The sequence below is a fragment of the Colossoma macropomum genome, unplaced genomic scaffold, assembly GCF_904425465.1.
Source record: "Colossoma macropomum unplaced genomic scaffold, Colossoma_macropomum, whole genome shotgun sequence".
In the NCBI taxonomy this organism is placed as follows: Eukaryota; Metazoa; Chordata; class Actinopteri; order Characiformes; family Serrasalmidae; genus Colossoma; species Colossoma macropomum.
Window position 1 is genome coordinate 45,429,585 of NW_023494785.1, and position 13,971 is coordinate 45,443,555.

General features: G+C 42.3%; 1 protein-coding gene across 1 annotated transcript in view; it reads right to left on the reverse strand.

Moving 5' to 3' along the window:
• Positions 1 to 8,598: 8,598 nt before the first annotated feature.
• The window catches only part of fhod3b (formin homology 2 domain containing 3b), a 213,362-nt gene continuing 207,989 nt past the window's right edge, over positions 8,599 to 13,971 (reverse strand). Inside the window, 3 exon segments of the mRNA XM_036596455.1 lie at positions 8,599 to 10,175; positions 12,248 to 12,409; positions 12,810 to 12,990. Coding sequence (XP_036452348.1) covers positions 10,093 to 10,175; positions 12,248 to 12,409; positions 12,810 to 12,990 — 426 coding nt within the window. The 3' untranslated portion in view covers positions 8,599 to 10,092.

Consider the following 13,971-nt stretch of genomic DNA (forward strand, 5'->3'; position numbering starts at 1 on the left):
GTAAAGGGTCATATTTTTATATTCTTTGGTGCTTCAAAAATAGACGTTTTGATGTTACATCCCTGAAAGAAAGACGGAAAAAAGACGCACATGTTTAAAAATAGTTCTAGATAAAGCTGAATCTGAGCAATACTAAATTGAACCTGCAAATTTTCGCGCAAGCCCTCCTCTCATCTCTCCGAGGGGCCGACGAATGAATCGACTGTTTGTTTGTTATTTGACTCTTCCAACGTGTAATTTATATATGAGTAACTTCTAGTACTGTGCAAAACCTTATCGTTCAGGGACATTGAAAAGCGATCAGTTAGTTAAAAATAGACAGAGTAGAAATCTATATATCTGTTCCCATGCTTTTATCATTGCTTTTAGTTTTTAGTCGATGTGTACATCTAAAAAAAAAAATTAAAAAGTTAAAAAGAAAGGAAAAAAAAGCCTTAGTTTGCACTGGATTTCTTACGAATCCCAGTCTAATGACTTCGTCTTTTCTCCTCTGTCTACGGAAGCCCTGAGAGGACCTTTTATTTACTCTGTTTCGCTGTAATGGAGTTGTTTATATCGTTATCACAAGATCACAAATGTTGTTTGAGGATCATTTTCTCAAGAAAACGAGTATTTTTTTATTTTTTTTGTCATTTTCTTTAGGAAATAGGACTAGAAGCTAAACAGACAGCTAGACAAGTATCAGACAGTGTCCATGAGCGTATTTATGTTTCATTTGTGATTCGGAACATAAAGCGTTTTGCTGAGATGCTGGTGCATCAAGTTCACATGCCGTTAGGGTGGGTGAAGCTTTGTGCCGACAGTCGATTCATGATTCACTGGTTTCTAATATGATGCAGAAGCGATTTCTATAAAGCCGGGGTGACACTACAGCAGGGGTCGCGACCCAAATGTTAAGAAGTGCCATTTTGTCCTTTTAGCAACAATCAAACCACCTTGAGAGCCACAACATTTTATGTCCATTTTACCATCTTGGCTGTAAATGTGTCTCAGTATGTGCTGATGTCCTAGTAAAGACTAAAAATATAATATAAACGAAAACGCAGACTTACTTTGCTCTGCTTTAAGCTTTAGCTCAGCTATAGCTGCTTTTCTCACATCTCCAGCAGGAAACTTTTCCAAAAGTAGAACGGTTTCTTGTAAAATGTCTCAGCGTTAGATTTATTACGAGGCTGAAATCAGCTTCTCGTTCTCCAGCTTTTTCTTTCTTTCTTTTTTCTTTCCACCTTAAATGGTGCCTGAAAATTCGAACGAGAAGCTGGCGAATGAGAAACTGACTTCAGCTTTGCGACTTTTTAGAGTTTGACAGTTTATCGTTGCAGAATAAACGTATCAGGAAACCAGCTGGAGTGATTATAAAGACAAATAAGTCCATTCAGCTCCAAATTATCGATGTTCGTCTTCAGGGTTAAAGGGTGAATCAGCAGTTCTACATTAACTCCAGAGTTTAAGACCATTTATTGTTAAACTGTGTTGAACGATCAGCAGAGCTTTATTTTACTGTAAAGGAGGATTATTTTATTTTTACCTACAAATCTGATTCAGCTGTGGAGCCACAACAGGGCAGTAAAAGAGCCATATGCAGCTCTGGAGCCGTGTGTTGCCGACCCCTGCATTGCATGAACCCAATTTTAGCCCCAGTTCTCTGTTTGGGTCTGTGCTGGTCGTGTCTAGTCTGCAGATTTTGGGACAGTCGAAGTTGACAGTAGGGAGAGTAAATGGAGCACAGACTCAACATTAGAACTTTTCTTTTACTGTATTTTCTAATTAAGCTAATACTGAATTGTACTGAAAATTTTAAAAATTGCTGGAATTGCCCTTTAAGGTCTTCAGCATCCCACCAGCGTTACTGTTATTCCTCGCACTGCACTCACTTACGTTTTTAAATCGCTGAGCGCCAACCACCAAATTCCCCCATAATTCAGTGTGTGAGGTGTAATCAGAGAGATTCAGAGTGGTTTGGTGTGAAATGGTTCAGATGTCTTTACAGTGGTGGTGATAGGAACCAGGGGTCGCCATGACTACAACACAGATATAGACATTTTATTTACTATCCAGAACCACCAGTGAACCTACACGAGTCTTCTGAGTTCATATGAATGTTGATGATGGAAAATAGTGGAAAATCTGAAATAATAAGTTTCTTTGGGGACTATTTTGTCTCACAGCGCCCTGCATGTATCCCTCCACCATGAATGGAGTTTAAGTTCTCTAAACTATCATAAAACAGTGTCTCAGTCATCAGGCAGTGAATTCATAACCATTTCATGTAGGAACTTTCTGTGAGGGAGCTTTTAGAGGTGGACGTCTGGTTCCTATCACCACCACTGTGAACAGTTCTGACTCGGTAAGTTTCTCTAGAAACCAAACCGCTCTTAACGACTCTGTTTACATCGTAACCAGTTAATTATGGAGGAATTTTGAAAAATAGGTGGATGTGTGCAGGTATGTTCAGTGTGATTAGTGTTGTTGTCTTTTGCACAGTAAACATTAACGTTAGTGATGTTGCCGCTCAAATGCTGAAATAAACACGGCCGGTCAGCTTAAACAGAAATACAGTAAAATATTTTTCTTTTCTCTCATTAATCTGTCCACAGAATATATTTAGATTCTCCTGGTCGCTAAAAAGTTCAGCTTCTGCCAGAGAAACATTGCAAGTCTTTTAGGAATGACTTGAATGGTTTATAATGTTTCTCAGAGAAGCCTGAATTGGTGAATTGAATCTTTTTACAGGAATCGATTTTGAAGGGAGTCTAAAAGCGTCTCACTTTATTTGGACAGTGCGCTATAGATGACCTACAGATGTTCAAATTGTTGACAAACTGTATAGAAACTCAGTTGATTGTAAACAGTGGTGGGGTTAGGGTTAGGATTTGGACCAGGGTTAGGGCCAGGAGCAGGGTGAGGGTTGGGTTTAGGTTTTGGGTTGAGGTTAGGGTCAGAATTAGAGCAGATTTAAAGAAAATGATGGTTAATTTAGTAGATATTTAGTTTAATGTAACTTGACAGTAAATAAAGTAGCTACAAAGCATCTAAAGTGGACAGTCCAAATAAAGTGTTAACTCGAAAGGTAATGAATCGTGAATCGATTTGCTGTCAGCTCCGAAGATTGACACCCTGATGGCATGTTGTGATGAACCAGCATCTCAGGTAAACTGTTTTGATCCTGCGAGAACTTAAAGACTCGGGGGGAAACAGTGTTTTTATTGCGTGATGATGCTTTTAAAAACTAAACCTTTCATAGAAAATCAGTAAATAAACTGTGTGAATTCATGTCGTTTCAGGGCTGCCGTACGTATCGGTTTCTCTCTGAATTCGTTTAGATTTCTCATTTTGTGTTTTAAGTTCTTTGCTTTGCTGTTGCATTTTTTTCCCTGTCCTTGCCAACAGCTTCAGGGACGAAGACCACAGAGACGTTCAAAATGCAAAAGTTCCCTTTTTTTGGTTTTGTTTTTGGGCGAAGACGTGTTTACCACACCTGTAAGGTTTGTTTTGGTATGGTCCTGTACAACCACCTTCTTTACTTACTTAGACATGTTTGTGTCTGTCATTGCACTAAAATTGTCATACAATGATAATGATTGTATCGATCCTCTATATCAGGTTCTGCATTGTCATAGCTCGTCCGAGAGGAGCTCGATGGCACTGAAGTGAACCGCATGGTGTACACGACCCTAAATAAATAAAAGCTGGTGACATGTCCTCTTCTGTCGCGTGCAGTTCTTGCGCCCGAAGCAGGAGCGTGTTCGGCTTAGCGAGGGTTCCTTGAAGAACCATCTTTTTCAAGAGTGTCGCTAATGAAAATTACCTAATATTCACAAGGTTGTTTAGCTGCTCCACAGCTCTCGCACCAAAAAGGGTTCTATTGTTACTGTGTCAAGCTTGTTACAGTTGAAGAACCCTTTTTGGGTGCTATATAGAACCATTTTCAAAAAGGTTGTATATAGAACCTCAACAGCGCATTCTCCATCAATCTGAAGAACCATTTCATGATGCAAAGAATCCTTTAATCACACTAAGGGTTCTTTGTGTTTAGTGTTCTATATAGAACCATTTTCTTTGCCAAAGAACCCTTGAAGATATTTTTAAGTGTGCACTTTTACTTCTCTGTACTTTTTTACAACCATCTTGAGTCTTGGCCCCCAAGGCTAAGAATCACTGTTTTAAACTGTGTGCTTTTAAGATCCATTGTCAGTTCAATTTGAGTGCCCCCTGGTGGGCATAGGAGACACAGCACTGACTTACTGCAGTTACGTATGTTTTATTTTTTTTTACAAAACAACTTTTTAAAAATAATGTAAACGTGATGTAAAAATAACGTCCGCCAGCGTCCACACCACCTTAAAGTGGGGACGTCCGAAGTCCAGCTCCAGGGCCAAATGCGGCCCGCGGGCAGATTTTAATCAGCCCACAGCTTCTGTTTTAGAGTGTGTTATTCATGGTCTGCCAGCCAGTGCACTGCAGTTCTTCCTCTCACCTGATGGTGGCAGCAGCTCTGTAAGATTACAGTGTAACGCTGCACTGCGGTAACGAAGTAGCTAAAGTTTAAGAGCCTTTCTTCTCTGACTGACCTGCAGCTTCACTTACTGACCACATTTAGTCCAGACTGAGCCGTAAAGCTCAGACTAACACTGAGAGCCGCAGGTTTAGATGGAAATTTGAACTTTTTCATCAAGAGTCGCAGAAAACGAGCCTCATATTTCAAAACTAATGAATTTAATACCAACAGACCTGAAAAACATCACAGTAAATATTCAGGAGAGACACTAAAGCAGCTGCAGCTCTGAGTCTCACAGCACCGACTTCACATCAGAGCAGATTCAGCAGATCAGGACATATTAACCCTTTAAGGGGAGCAATAACGACTGATTATACTGATTAATCTGATCTGCTCCTCTAATACAGTGATTTCTGAATGAGCTCACTGTGTTTATTTGATAGGTAAAGAACATGATCTCACAAATATAAACAATTTATAGATTTTTAAGTCCCACAAATTGTATTTGATAAACATTTGGATAGGAAAATATTTTTGTTCAAACAATTTAATAATTAGGTAGAAGCATAATATTACCGATCCAAATTGCTCTGAATGAGCAATTCAGTGTTTAAAAAGAGCCTCGTGTATCTTTTACACAGTGATAGGAAACACAGCAGCTCACAGGAAGCTCAGATTCTGTGCTGATATTTTAAAAAAACGTAATTTTTTTTTATCATTTGTGAGAAAAGTTGCCTTAAACTTCAACACTCATCCACAGAACCACCAAAAAATCACAGACTCAGTGTTTCTCTGGATGCTTCAGAAAAAGCTTTTATTGCAAGATTTGAATACAGTATATAGTTTATTTTTTTGCTGTGGGTATTAAGAAGATAAATTCACATTCTCGGTTCTCTTGCTCAATACCCACCTTTTTTATCTGTATGGCACTTTGCAGCAATGGGTTGAATTCTACTCAGAACGTAAGTGCAATGATACCGAAGGCTTTTCGAGCAGAAGTGGAGTGGACAACGCCGACTGTTTCAAGTTTGTGCGGAGTAAAAACATGAAGCATGACAAAGAGCAGGATTCACGGAAATCTCCCAAAAACGTCGTGCCGAAAAAAAAAGTCTCTCTGTCTTTAGATTTGTTTTGAACCATGCCTGACTTGCTTTAATTCTTTCTTAAATTACAATTCATTTTCACAGAATAACACTGCTTCCGACCTATTATACACTATTCTATACAAAATACAGACCAAACTCCCAAAAATAAAAACTAAAGTGTCATTTACACAATTGTACAGCATCTGTTTCCTCCTGTGGCCTGTTTTTCTTTTCTACATCGTAATTTTCCACATTACAGTACTCAGTAATCTGAGAAGGCGGCGAAAACAAAAATGCATACTTGATTTTTTTGTTAATACTTGAAATTCCACTGAAGTTCCTCCATGTTTTATATAATAAGGTGCTAGAGGTTCTGCCGGACTGTGTAGTGGACGTTTTTGCAGTACCACTGTGTGGATCAATCTGCACAAATGACTCGTTCTGAAATGCTGTGATGTTTTCTGACACTCCGGACTGACCGTCCACCAAAAAACCGCCCAAACCCGCGTGTGCTGCTGTGCTGAAAAGTAAGAAACCACGTCAGTCTGTTTCTGAAAGGCACACGGTTGTGAAGTAACACCAGCCAGACTTACATACCTATACAGTCATGCATCACACGATAATGAAGTATATTACAGGAACAGATCCATCGTTTTCATCCTGATCTCGATCTGCTGTATCGTTACTGTACAGCTGATTAACATGGACAATAATTAGGAACTTGGAAATCATCAGAAATCTCAGAAGGCCAGATTCTGAAAACTGCGCGGTAATGGCCAATCATAACGTCACTGCGGTGATGAACAGCACCGCCGATCAAAATCCACATGCAAATGAGCTCATACATATTAAAGACCCTCCAAGTGAAGCTCTGTTTTGCTGCCAAAAAAACAAAAACTAAGAAAATTTGAAATTCTGAGAAACACAGCTACAAATTTAAGGGAAAAAGCTTAATAATAGTAAACTGGTAAAGATGCTTTTAACTTTTAATCGAGAAACAACAGGTACTAGAAAAAAAGTGACATCGATCTTAAAAATCAACTTTCAATTATATTTTATCATGTAAGATTTCACTGCTCATTGGTAAGAATTCAAGCCTTTTATCAATTCATCCTAATTGCAGTAATAAGTTTTTACTAACATTAAAGTTTAACATGGTCATTTTTATTACATTTAAAAATAAAAATGAGACAAGCTGAAATTTTGATTTCTATGGCCAAGCTGTTTTAGCTTTTATTCCCTAAGTTTTTGATTTCAAAAATTCTATTTGCACAGATTAAAATTAAATTACAGCTGGTAAATATTAAAATTTCGCTATCAGCGCAGTGTCCCCGCTACACAGTTTACTCTTAAATTCCCCATAACTTTGGTACGTTTTATGAACCCGGCCCAGTTCAGTTGGAACGGAAGTCATTGGGCAGATGCTAAATTCTGTGAGTAAACCTTTGAAGTATGTGACGAAATAATGAGAACTTGCAGGCGTTAGATTGAGACTAGTTTCTAGTTTCACACGCCAGACCTCTATCGGCACAAAGTCTGCTAGCGTTGGTAGCTTAGAGCGGTGCAGAGCGTTCTTTATGATGTACGAGTGAATTTTAAAACAGCCCTGTAACAAAAACAAACCCACTCAAAACAAAGACATCCGCAGGCAGTTTGCGATAATATACACCATATAGCCATAAGTGAGCATCCTAATTACTGAGTTCAGGTGTTTCAGCCACACCCATCACAAACAGGTGGATAAAATCAAGCAGATAGCCATGCAGCCTCCACAGACACGCACTGGCAGTAGAATGGGTCAGACTGAGGAGCTCAGTGACTTTAAACGTTGCACTTTTATAAAGCCACAAGCCAGTTTGTGAAATGTTTGCCCTGCTGTTCGCAGCTGCCCATTGACTTCCATTATAAGTGAGTTTAGGGTCAGTGAGTTGTTCACTATTTTCCAAGTTCAGGGAAACGTGTTGAAATGATTGACCTACACTACAGACACAGCAGACAGAGATCAGGATGGAAAATTCCGGAGTTCTCCTTTAAGATCCGACTGTGGCCACAGCCTCTCCAGATCAGCTCCAACACCTCCAGACGGTCTGCAGCATGAACGGCAGGTTCTGAAGGTCAGCGGTCAGCGCTATGGGTGAGTGTTCTGTACTGCTGGTCACATTCAAGCTCTTACTGTGGACTCAAATTCAAAAACATGCAACAAAAAGAAGAAGAAGGAAGGAAAAGGACGAATACCACAGCAGTGCAGGGAGGAGGAGACGCCCGTCGGTTTCCTCCTCAGTGGTTTATAAACCTGTGCTCCACAGTTTCTACTGGATGGTAAAGGAGCGGTTCAGTGAATATCGTATTTACACGCAGTTCCATTCCACACCAGACGTAGGTGATCAGCTGAGTCGTGTCTGGAATCCAGATTTTGCTCCTGTAGAACTGGAGCTGCAAGGCCATCACTGCTAACAGTAGAAGTCAGTAGTCACCCAAACCTTTTCTGTAAAAGCTCTTCCAGTTTTCCTCCAGTCGTGGGCTGGACGTTAGGAAACCAGCCCTGTGACCGGATGGTTTGATGCCCTGAGCTGACAGAACAGTGCCACTGAAGTGCCCTTGATCAAGGCACCCTAACCCCCAACTGCTCCCCAGGTGCTGTGGATAGGGCTGCCCACCACTCTGGGCAAGTGTGCTCACTGCCCCCTAGTGTGTGTGTATGTGGTGTTTCACTGCACGGACGGGTTAAATGCAGAGGTGAAATTTACCCGTTGTGGGACTAATAAGGGTCACTAACTTGACCTCTTTTTCTCGCTCCCCCAGTTCAACTGTGCATTTTTCTTCAATAATATTGATGAAATATATTTTTTTGTGTGTTATTTACAAAACCAGAGCTGCATTTTTCCTCTTTGTTGTGAGTCGACATTTATAAAAATGTGTTTATTGTGCGAGTTCAGGATTGTTTGATATAGTTGTTTGTTTTATCTCAGCACGGCTGCCTTCGTGGTTTTCTTCTGCTCTTTTACTCATTACTCACTAGCAGCTCAACATTTCGCACAGAAAGACAGTCCTAGTTCATCTGATAAGAGTTACGGGGACAAATATTTAATTCATTAAAAATATCGCACTCGATTTCCATTCTGCCAGCAGAATGGCCACTAGGGGGCGCCATAGGGGCTCACTGTGAGCTGTCAAGATGAACAAAACTTCACCACGTAGCTTCGGACAACAGATCACAGGTTTCTCTTCTCATTTTCTGTTTCTGTTTATAAATAACAGCCTTCAGTTTTCAAACTGATCATACATGAAGATCCAAAAATAAACGTGAACGTAACTGAGTGACGCGTGATGCGCCAGGGTTATTACAGTGAATTAAAACTATCATCAAAACCAAAACTAGCAGTGGAAAAATGTGCTCCTTATCTGGAATAAAAATAAGCTAGTTTTAGTTTTTTTAGTTTTAATCAGAGTTTAAAAGTGTGTTTCTGTGTTTCTGTGTTCGGTCTTGGAGCCGAGCTGAGCTCAGTCTGCTGCTAATATTAATAATAGAAAAACTAAAACTGAAACTAAATAAAACTCTGAAAAGATTATTTTTCTGAAAATAAAACTAAACTCGAAGTCTAACTGAAACTAAACTGAAATCAAAACCAAAGTGAAAAACTAAATCTCCTGCCTTTTTGTGTCGCTGCCTCTTCTGAACAACATGTGTCTCCTTCACGTCACGGCAGTTTCATGTGGTGTCGCTATGACGACCAGCTACACTGAGGGGGCGCTATATCTGCAGTGGAAAACGAAGTGGCTGGTATCAAAAGCGAGAGAGCTTAACAGGCTGCATCTGCAGTGGTGCAGTTGTGGCCTCGTTTTCAGAATCGTTACAGCCCTAATAATAACCCTGGCGTGAGAAGAGCGCAGAGCTGAGCTACATCCTGAAGTTTTCTTCGTGTTTGTGTCTCACAGTCGGTCACGCTGCGTCCTAAACGGCTGAACTGAAGACCAGAGTGAGCCGAGATGTATCTACAGAACTTCTGCTGTCGGCCTCGAAGCTCCGGAAGCTAAATTTGTCCTCGGAACGTGTCTCGGCCGGTCGCCTCCGTCTGGGCTGAGTGGAAAAGCGTGTCTGTTCGGTTTGAACCGCTCCTTTAATGCTGAAGGTGCTACTAATCAATACAGTCTGTCTGTTATCACCACAGGGGGGCGACAGAGAGCAGCTGGCTGAAGCGCAGCTCTTTGGGTTACTCTCAAGGCCACAGTGGTTAGAAACACTAGTCTGTCTCTGCAGAGGAGAACCGGTCCGCCGGTCCGTCAGTACCGGGCCGAGAGCGCCGGCCATGTGCTGACCGACTCCTGCTGTGCTTGTCTTCTGAAAATGCCTTAAAAGTGTAAAAGTGTGATGAAGTGTGAAGTTTCCATGGCAGCGGCGCGGCGGCCGCGGAGTCCGGCGGGTCGAGTGGTGGTGAAAGTCGCTCTCCTCTCAGTGTCTGTGTGTGAGAAAGTGTCGACACCCTGAGCTGCTCCAGTCCTTTTTTTGTGTCACACTTGCATCTCAGAGCCGCTGGACAGTCCGAGAGCCTGAGCCTCCTCTGGGGTCAGACCACTCTTCAGTGTTCTTCTTACTGCAGAGAAAGAGAGAGAGAGGGAGAGAAAAAAGAAAGGAAGAAAGAGAAAGGAGAGAGAAAAAGGAACAGAGGAGAAAAGAGAAAAGGAAGAGAGAGAGGGAGAAGAAAGAAAAAAGGAAGAAAGGGGAAAAGACAGGAAAAGAAAGAAAGTGGAATACAGAGAAAGAGAAGAGAAAGGAGAGAGAGACAGAAAAAGGAAGAAAGGAAGAGAAGAGAAAGTAAGAAATAGAAAAAGAAAGGAGAAAGTAGAGAAAAGAAAGGAAAAGGAGAAAAAGATAAAGAAAAGGAGAGAAGAGAAAGAAGAAGAAAGAGGAGAGAAAAAGAAAGAAATGAAAAAATGAGGGAAAGAAAGACGGAAAGAGAGGAGAAAGTCAGAGAAAAAGAGAGAGAGAGAGGAGAGAGAGGGAGAGAGAGAGAGAGAGAGAGAAAGAGAGATTTATTAAGTCAGCCTCAAATCAAAACAGACCTTTTTTTACGTTAGTTTAATCCCCTGCTCATCTTAAAGGGACACCCCAGCCAAAATGAAAAATTCATTCTTACTTTTTTCCCTTTGAGGTCCGTTTCTACCGTTTGAGTGGTTTTATGTATAATTCCACCTTAAATCGTGCAGCAGTTATATTCTGGTGCCTGAGGCTGCACCATTTAAGGTGGAACAGGAAAATTAAAACAAGAAGCGAATAAGGAGGCGACTCCAGCCTCGTGTAAGGAGGCGCTGACCTGTTGTGAGGATCTACACAGATTAAGGAACGCTGTAACTTCCCCACAGCGCTGACTCAGCATTAATAACAATGAGGTGCACTGTTAGAATAAAGGTTCTGTTCAGGTACTGTTCTCATCATCAAGGTCCAAACAGTGTAAATGTTCCCTCAAAGCTCCAACAGTGGGTTTAAGGTCTGATTGTGGACCTTAAATAAGTTTTTCCAGGTGAAAAGTTCGTATTTGTACCTTTTCATAACCGAATGTTTTAAACAGAACAGTAAAATAAAAGCCTGGAGACGAGACGGGGTGTGTGGAGTCAGTACAGCTTAGAACATATCATTTCAGTGGATTATGGTTCAGTTATGTTCCCTGACTAAAGGTACTGAGATGGAGCCTGGAGGGTTCCACCCCAGTGACAAGAGGGGAACTGACCCAGTGACAGTCTGGTACCTTTATTTCTGAGAGTGTAGATACAGACACAAAACACGGTTCTGCTCTTTGCTCAGAATTTCTCCTGTTTTTTTAAGTGAGAAATAGTTCATTTAAATCACAGCTGAGAGTCAGAGAGCTCTGTGTGTGTGTGTGTGTCCTGCTGTGTGTGTGTGTGTCCTGCTGTGTGTGTGTGTGTGTCCTGTTGAGTGTGTGTGTGTGTGTGTGTGTGTGTGTCCTGTTGAGTGTGTGTGTGTGTGTGTGTGTGTGTGTCCTGTTGAGTGTGTGTGTGTGTGTGTGTCCTGCTGTGTGTGTGTGTGTGTCCTGTTGAGTGTGTGTGTGTGTGTGTCCTGCTGTGTGTGTGTGTGTCCTGCTGTGTGTGTGTGTGTCCTGCTGTGTGTGTGTGTGTGTGTGTGTCCTGTTGAGTGTGTGTGTGTGTGTGTGTGTGTGTGTGTCCTGTTGAGTGTGTGTGTGTGTGTGTGTGTGTGTGTGTGTGTGTGTGTGTGTGTCCTGTTGAGTGTGTGTGTGTGTGTGTGTCCTGCTGTGTGTGTGTGTGTGTCCTGTTGAGTGTGTGTGTGTGTGTGTCCTGCTGTGTGTGTGTATGTCCTGTTGAGTGTGTGTGTGTGTGTGTGTGTGTGTGTCCTGTTGAGTGTGTGTGTGTGTGTGTGTGTGTCCTGTTGAGTGTGTGTGTGTGTGTGTGTGTGTGTGTGTGTGTGTCCTGTTGAGTGTGTGTGTGTGTGTGTGTGTCCTGTTGAGTGTGTGTGTGTCCTGCTGTGTGTGTGTGTGTGTCCTGTTGAGTGTGTGTGTGTGTGTGTCCTGCTGTGTGTGTGTGTGTGTCCTGTTGAGTGTGTGTGTGTGTGTGTGTGTGTGTGTGAGTGTGTGTGAGTGTGTGTGTGTCCTGCTGAGTGTGTGTGTGAGTGTGTGTGTTGTTTTTCACTCACAGGATTTGCGGTTGGCTCTGGAGCGCCTCCTCTCCCGCGGCTGGCTGCGCTGGCTCGGGCCCTGAGTCGCCGACTTCACGATGCGCTCCATGATCTCGTCCGCCGTGTCCTCTAGACCGTTCGACGGTTCTTCATTGGCTGATGACCACAGTGCCATGCGGCCTGCGCAGACATGAGAAAACATTCCTTTAGGAGGAGAACTCGTTTAGAGCGTTCACCAGACGAGCGTTTATCCTGAGTGACCTACAGAACCCGGAGAACCCGTCTTTACTTAGAGACGGGAAGAGAACCGAGACTCAAAAGGAGAACCTCCCTGAGAGCATGAGGAAGAACCACTGAGGGGAACCGAGACTCAAAAGGAGAGACCCGTCCTCCTCTGGGCTGATGTCTCACTAAGAGAACTACAGTTAAATTAATTAAATTAAAATGACTTAAATGACCAGAGAAGAGTTAAGCAGCATCACGTTTGGTCTACAGCTACAGTGCTGTCATGTGTGGTCATTAGGAGAACTTAGAACGTGTGGAACAGTGTGAAGTACAGGCTGATGAGAGTTTTGAGCACCTCGGCTGGCTCTGGTGCGCGTGCGGAGGCCGGGCAGCACGGACGTGGTGCTGTCGCCGCCCTGCAGGCTGTTGCGCAGAACTGCAGTCATCTGCTCGTGCTCCGCCACGTCCTCAGCGTAGCCCAGCCCCTGGGGCGGAGCCTCCGGACCCTCCGCCGACGAGCCCGCAAACTTCCCGCTCTGTGGAAGAGAAACGGTGAACATCACTCTGATTCTACAGACATGGAGGTGTAGCTAAAGGGGAATTCCACCAAAAATTCTACATCAGAGTCATTCAGAGCGGTTTGGTTTCTAGAGAAACTTACTGAGTCAGAACTGTTCACAGTGGTGGTGATAGGAACCAGACGTCCACCTCTAAAAGCTCCCTCACAGAAAGTTCCTACATGAAATGGTTATGAATTCACTGCCTGATGACTGAGACACTGTTTTATGATAGTTTAGAGAACTTAAACTCCATTCATGGTGGAGGGATACATGCAGGGCGCTGTGAGGCAAAATAGTCCCCAAAGAAAACTTATTATTTCAGATTTTCCACTATTTTCCATCATCAACATTCCATATAAACTCAGAAGACTCGTGTAGGTTCACTGGTGGTTCTGGATAGTAAATAAAATGTCTATATTTGTGTTGTAGTCATGGCGACCCCTGGTTCCCATCACCACCACTGTGAAGAAAATCTCAACAATGCAGTGACTGAATTATGTAGAAATTTAAAAAGTTGGTGGAATTCCCCTTCAAAGGCGTATTTAGCAAGTTCCTCATGCAGAAACAGCACTAAAACACCACTGGATCTCCAGCATGCACTGTAACTCACTGTATTACACAGTAACGGAGCTTCGTTAGACTCAGTTCGTTATTATGAGTGATTAATTATCTGACCTCAAAATGACCTGATTGATTCATGATTCCTTGGAAACCGTGAAATCTCTAATGATGCTCTGTGTTGTTTTGTTTTGCTTGTGTTCATATTTTTAAGGATCAGCCTGTTCAGGGGCAGCTGATGAAAAAGCCATTTGGCTAAATTTGGCACATTTAGGGTCGTATGCAAAAGTTTTGGCCCCCCTGGCTGTACTGTGAAAGTGAGAATATGTTAGCGCGTCCTCTACAGCTGAAAAAATAAAACCATAACACATAAAATGTGCACACGACACATCTTCTGTT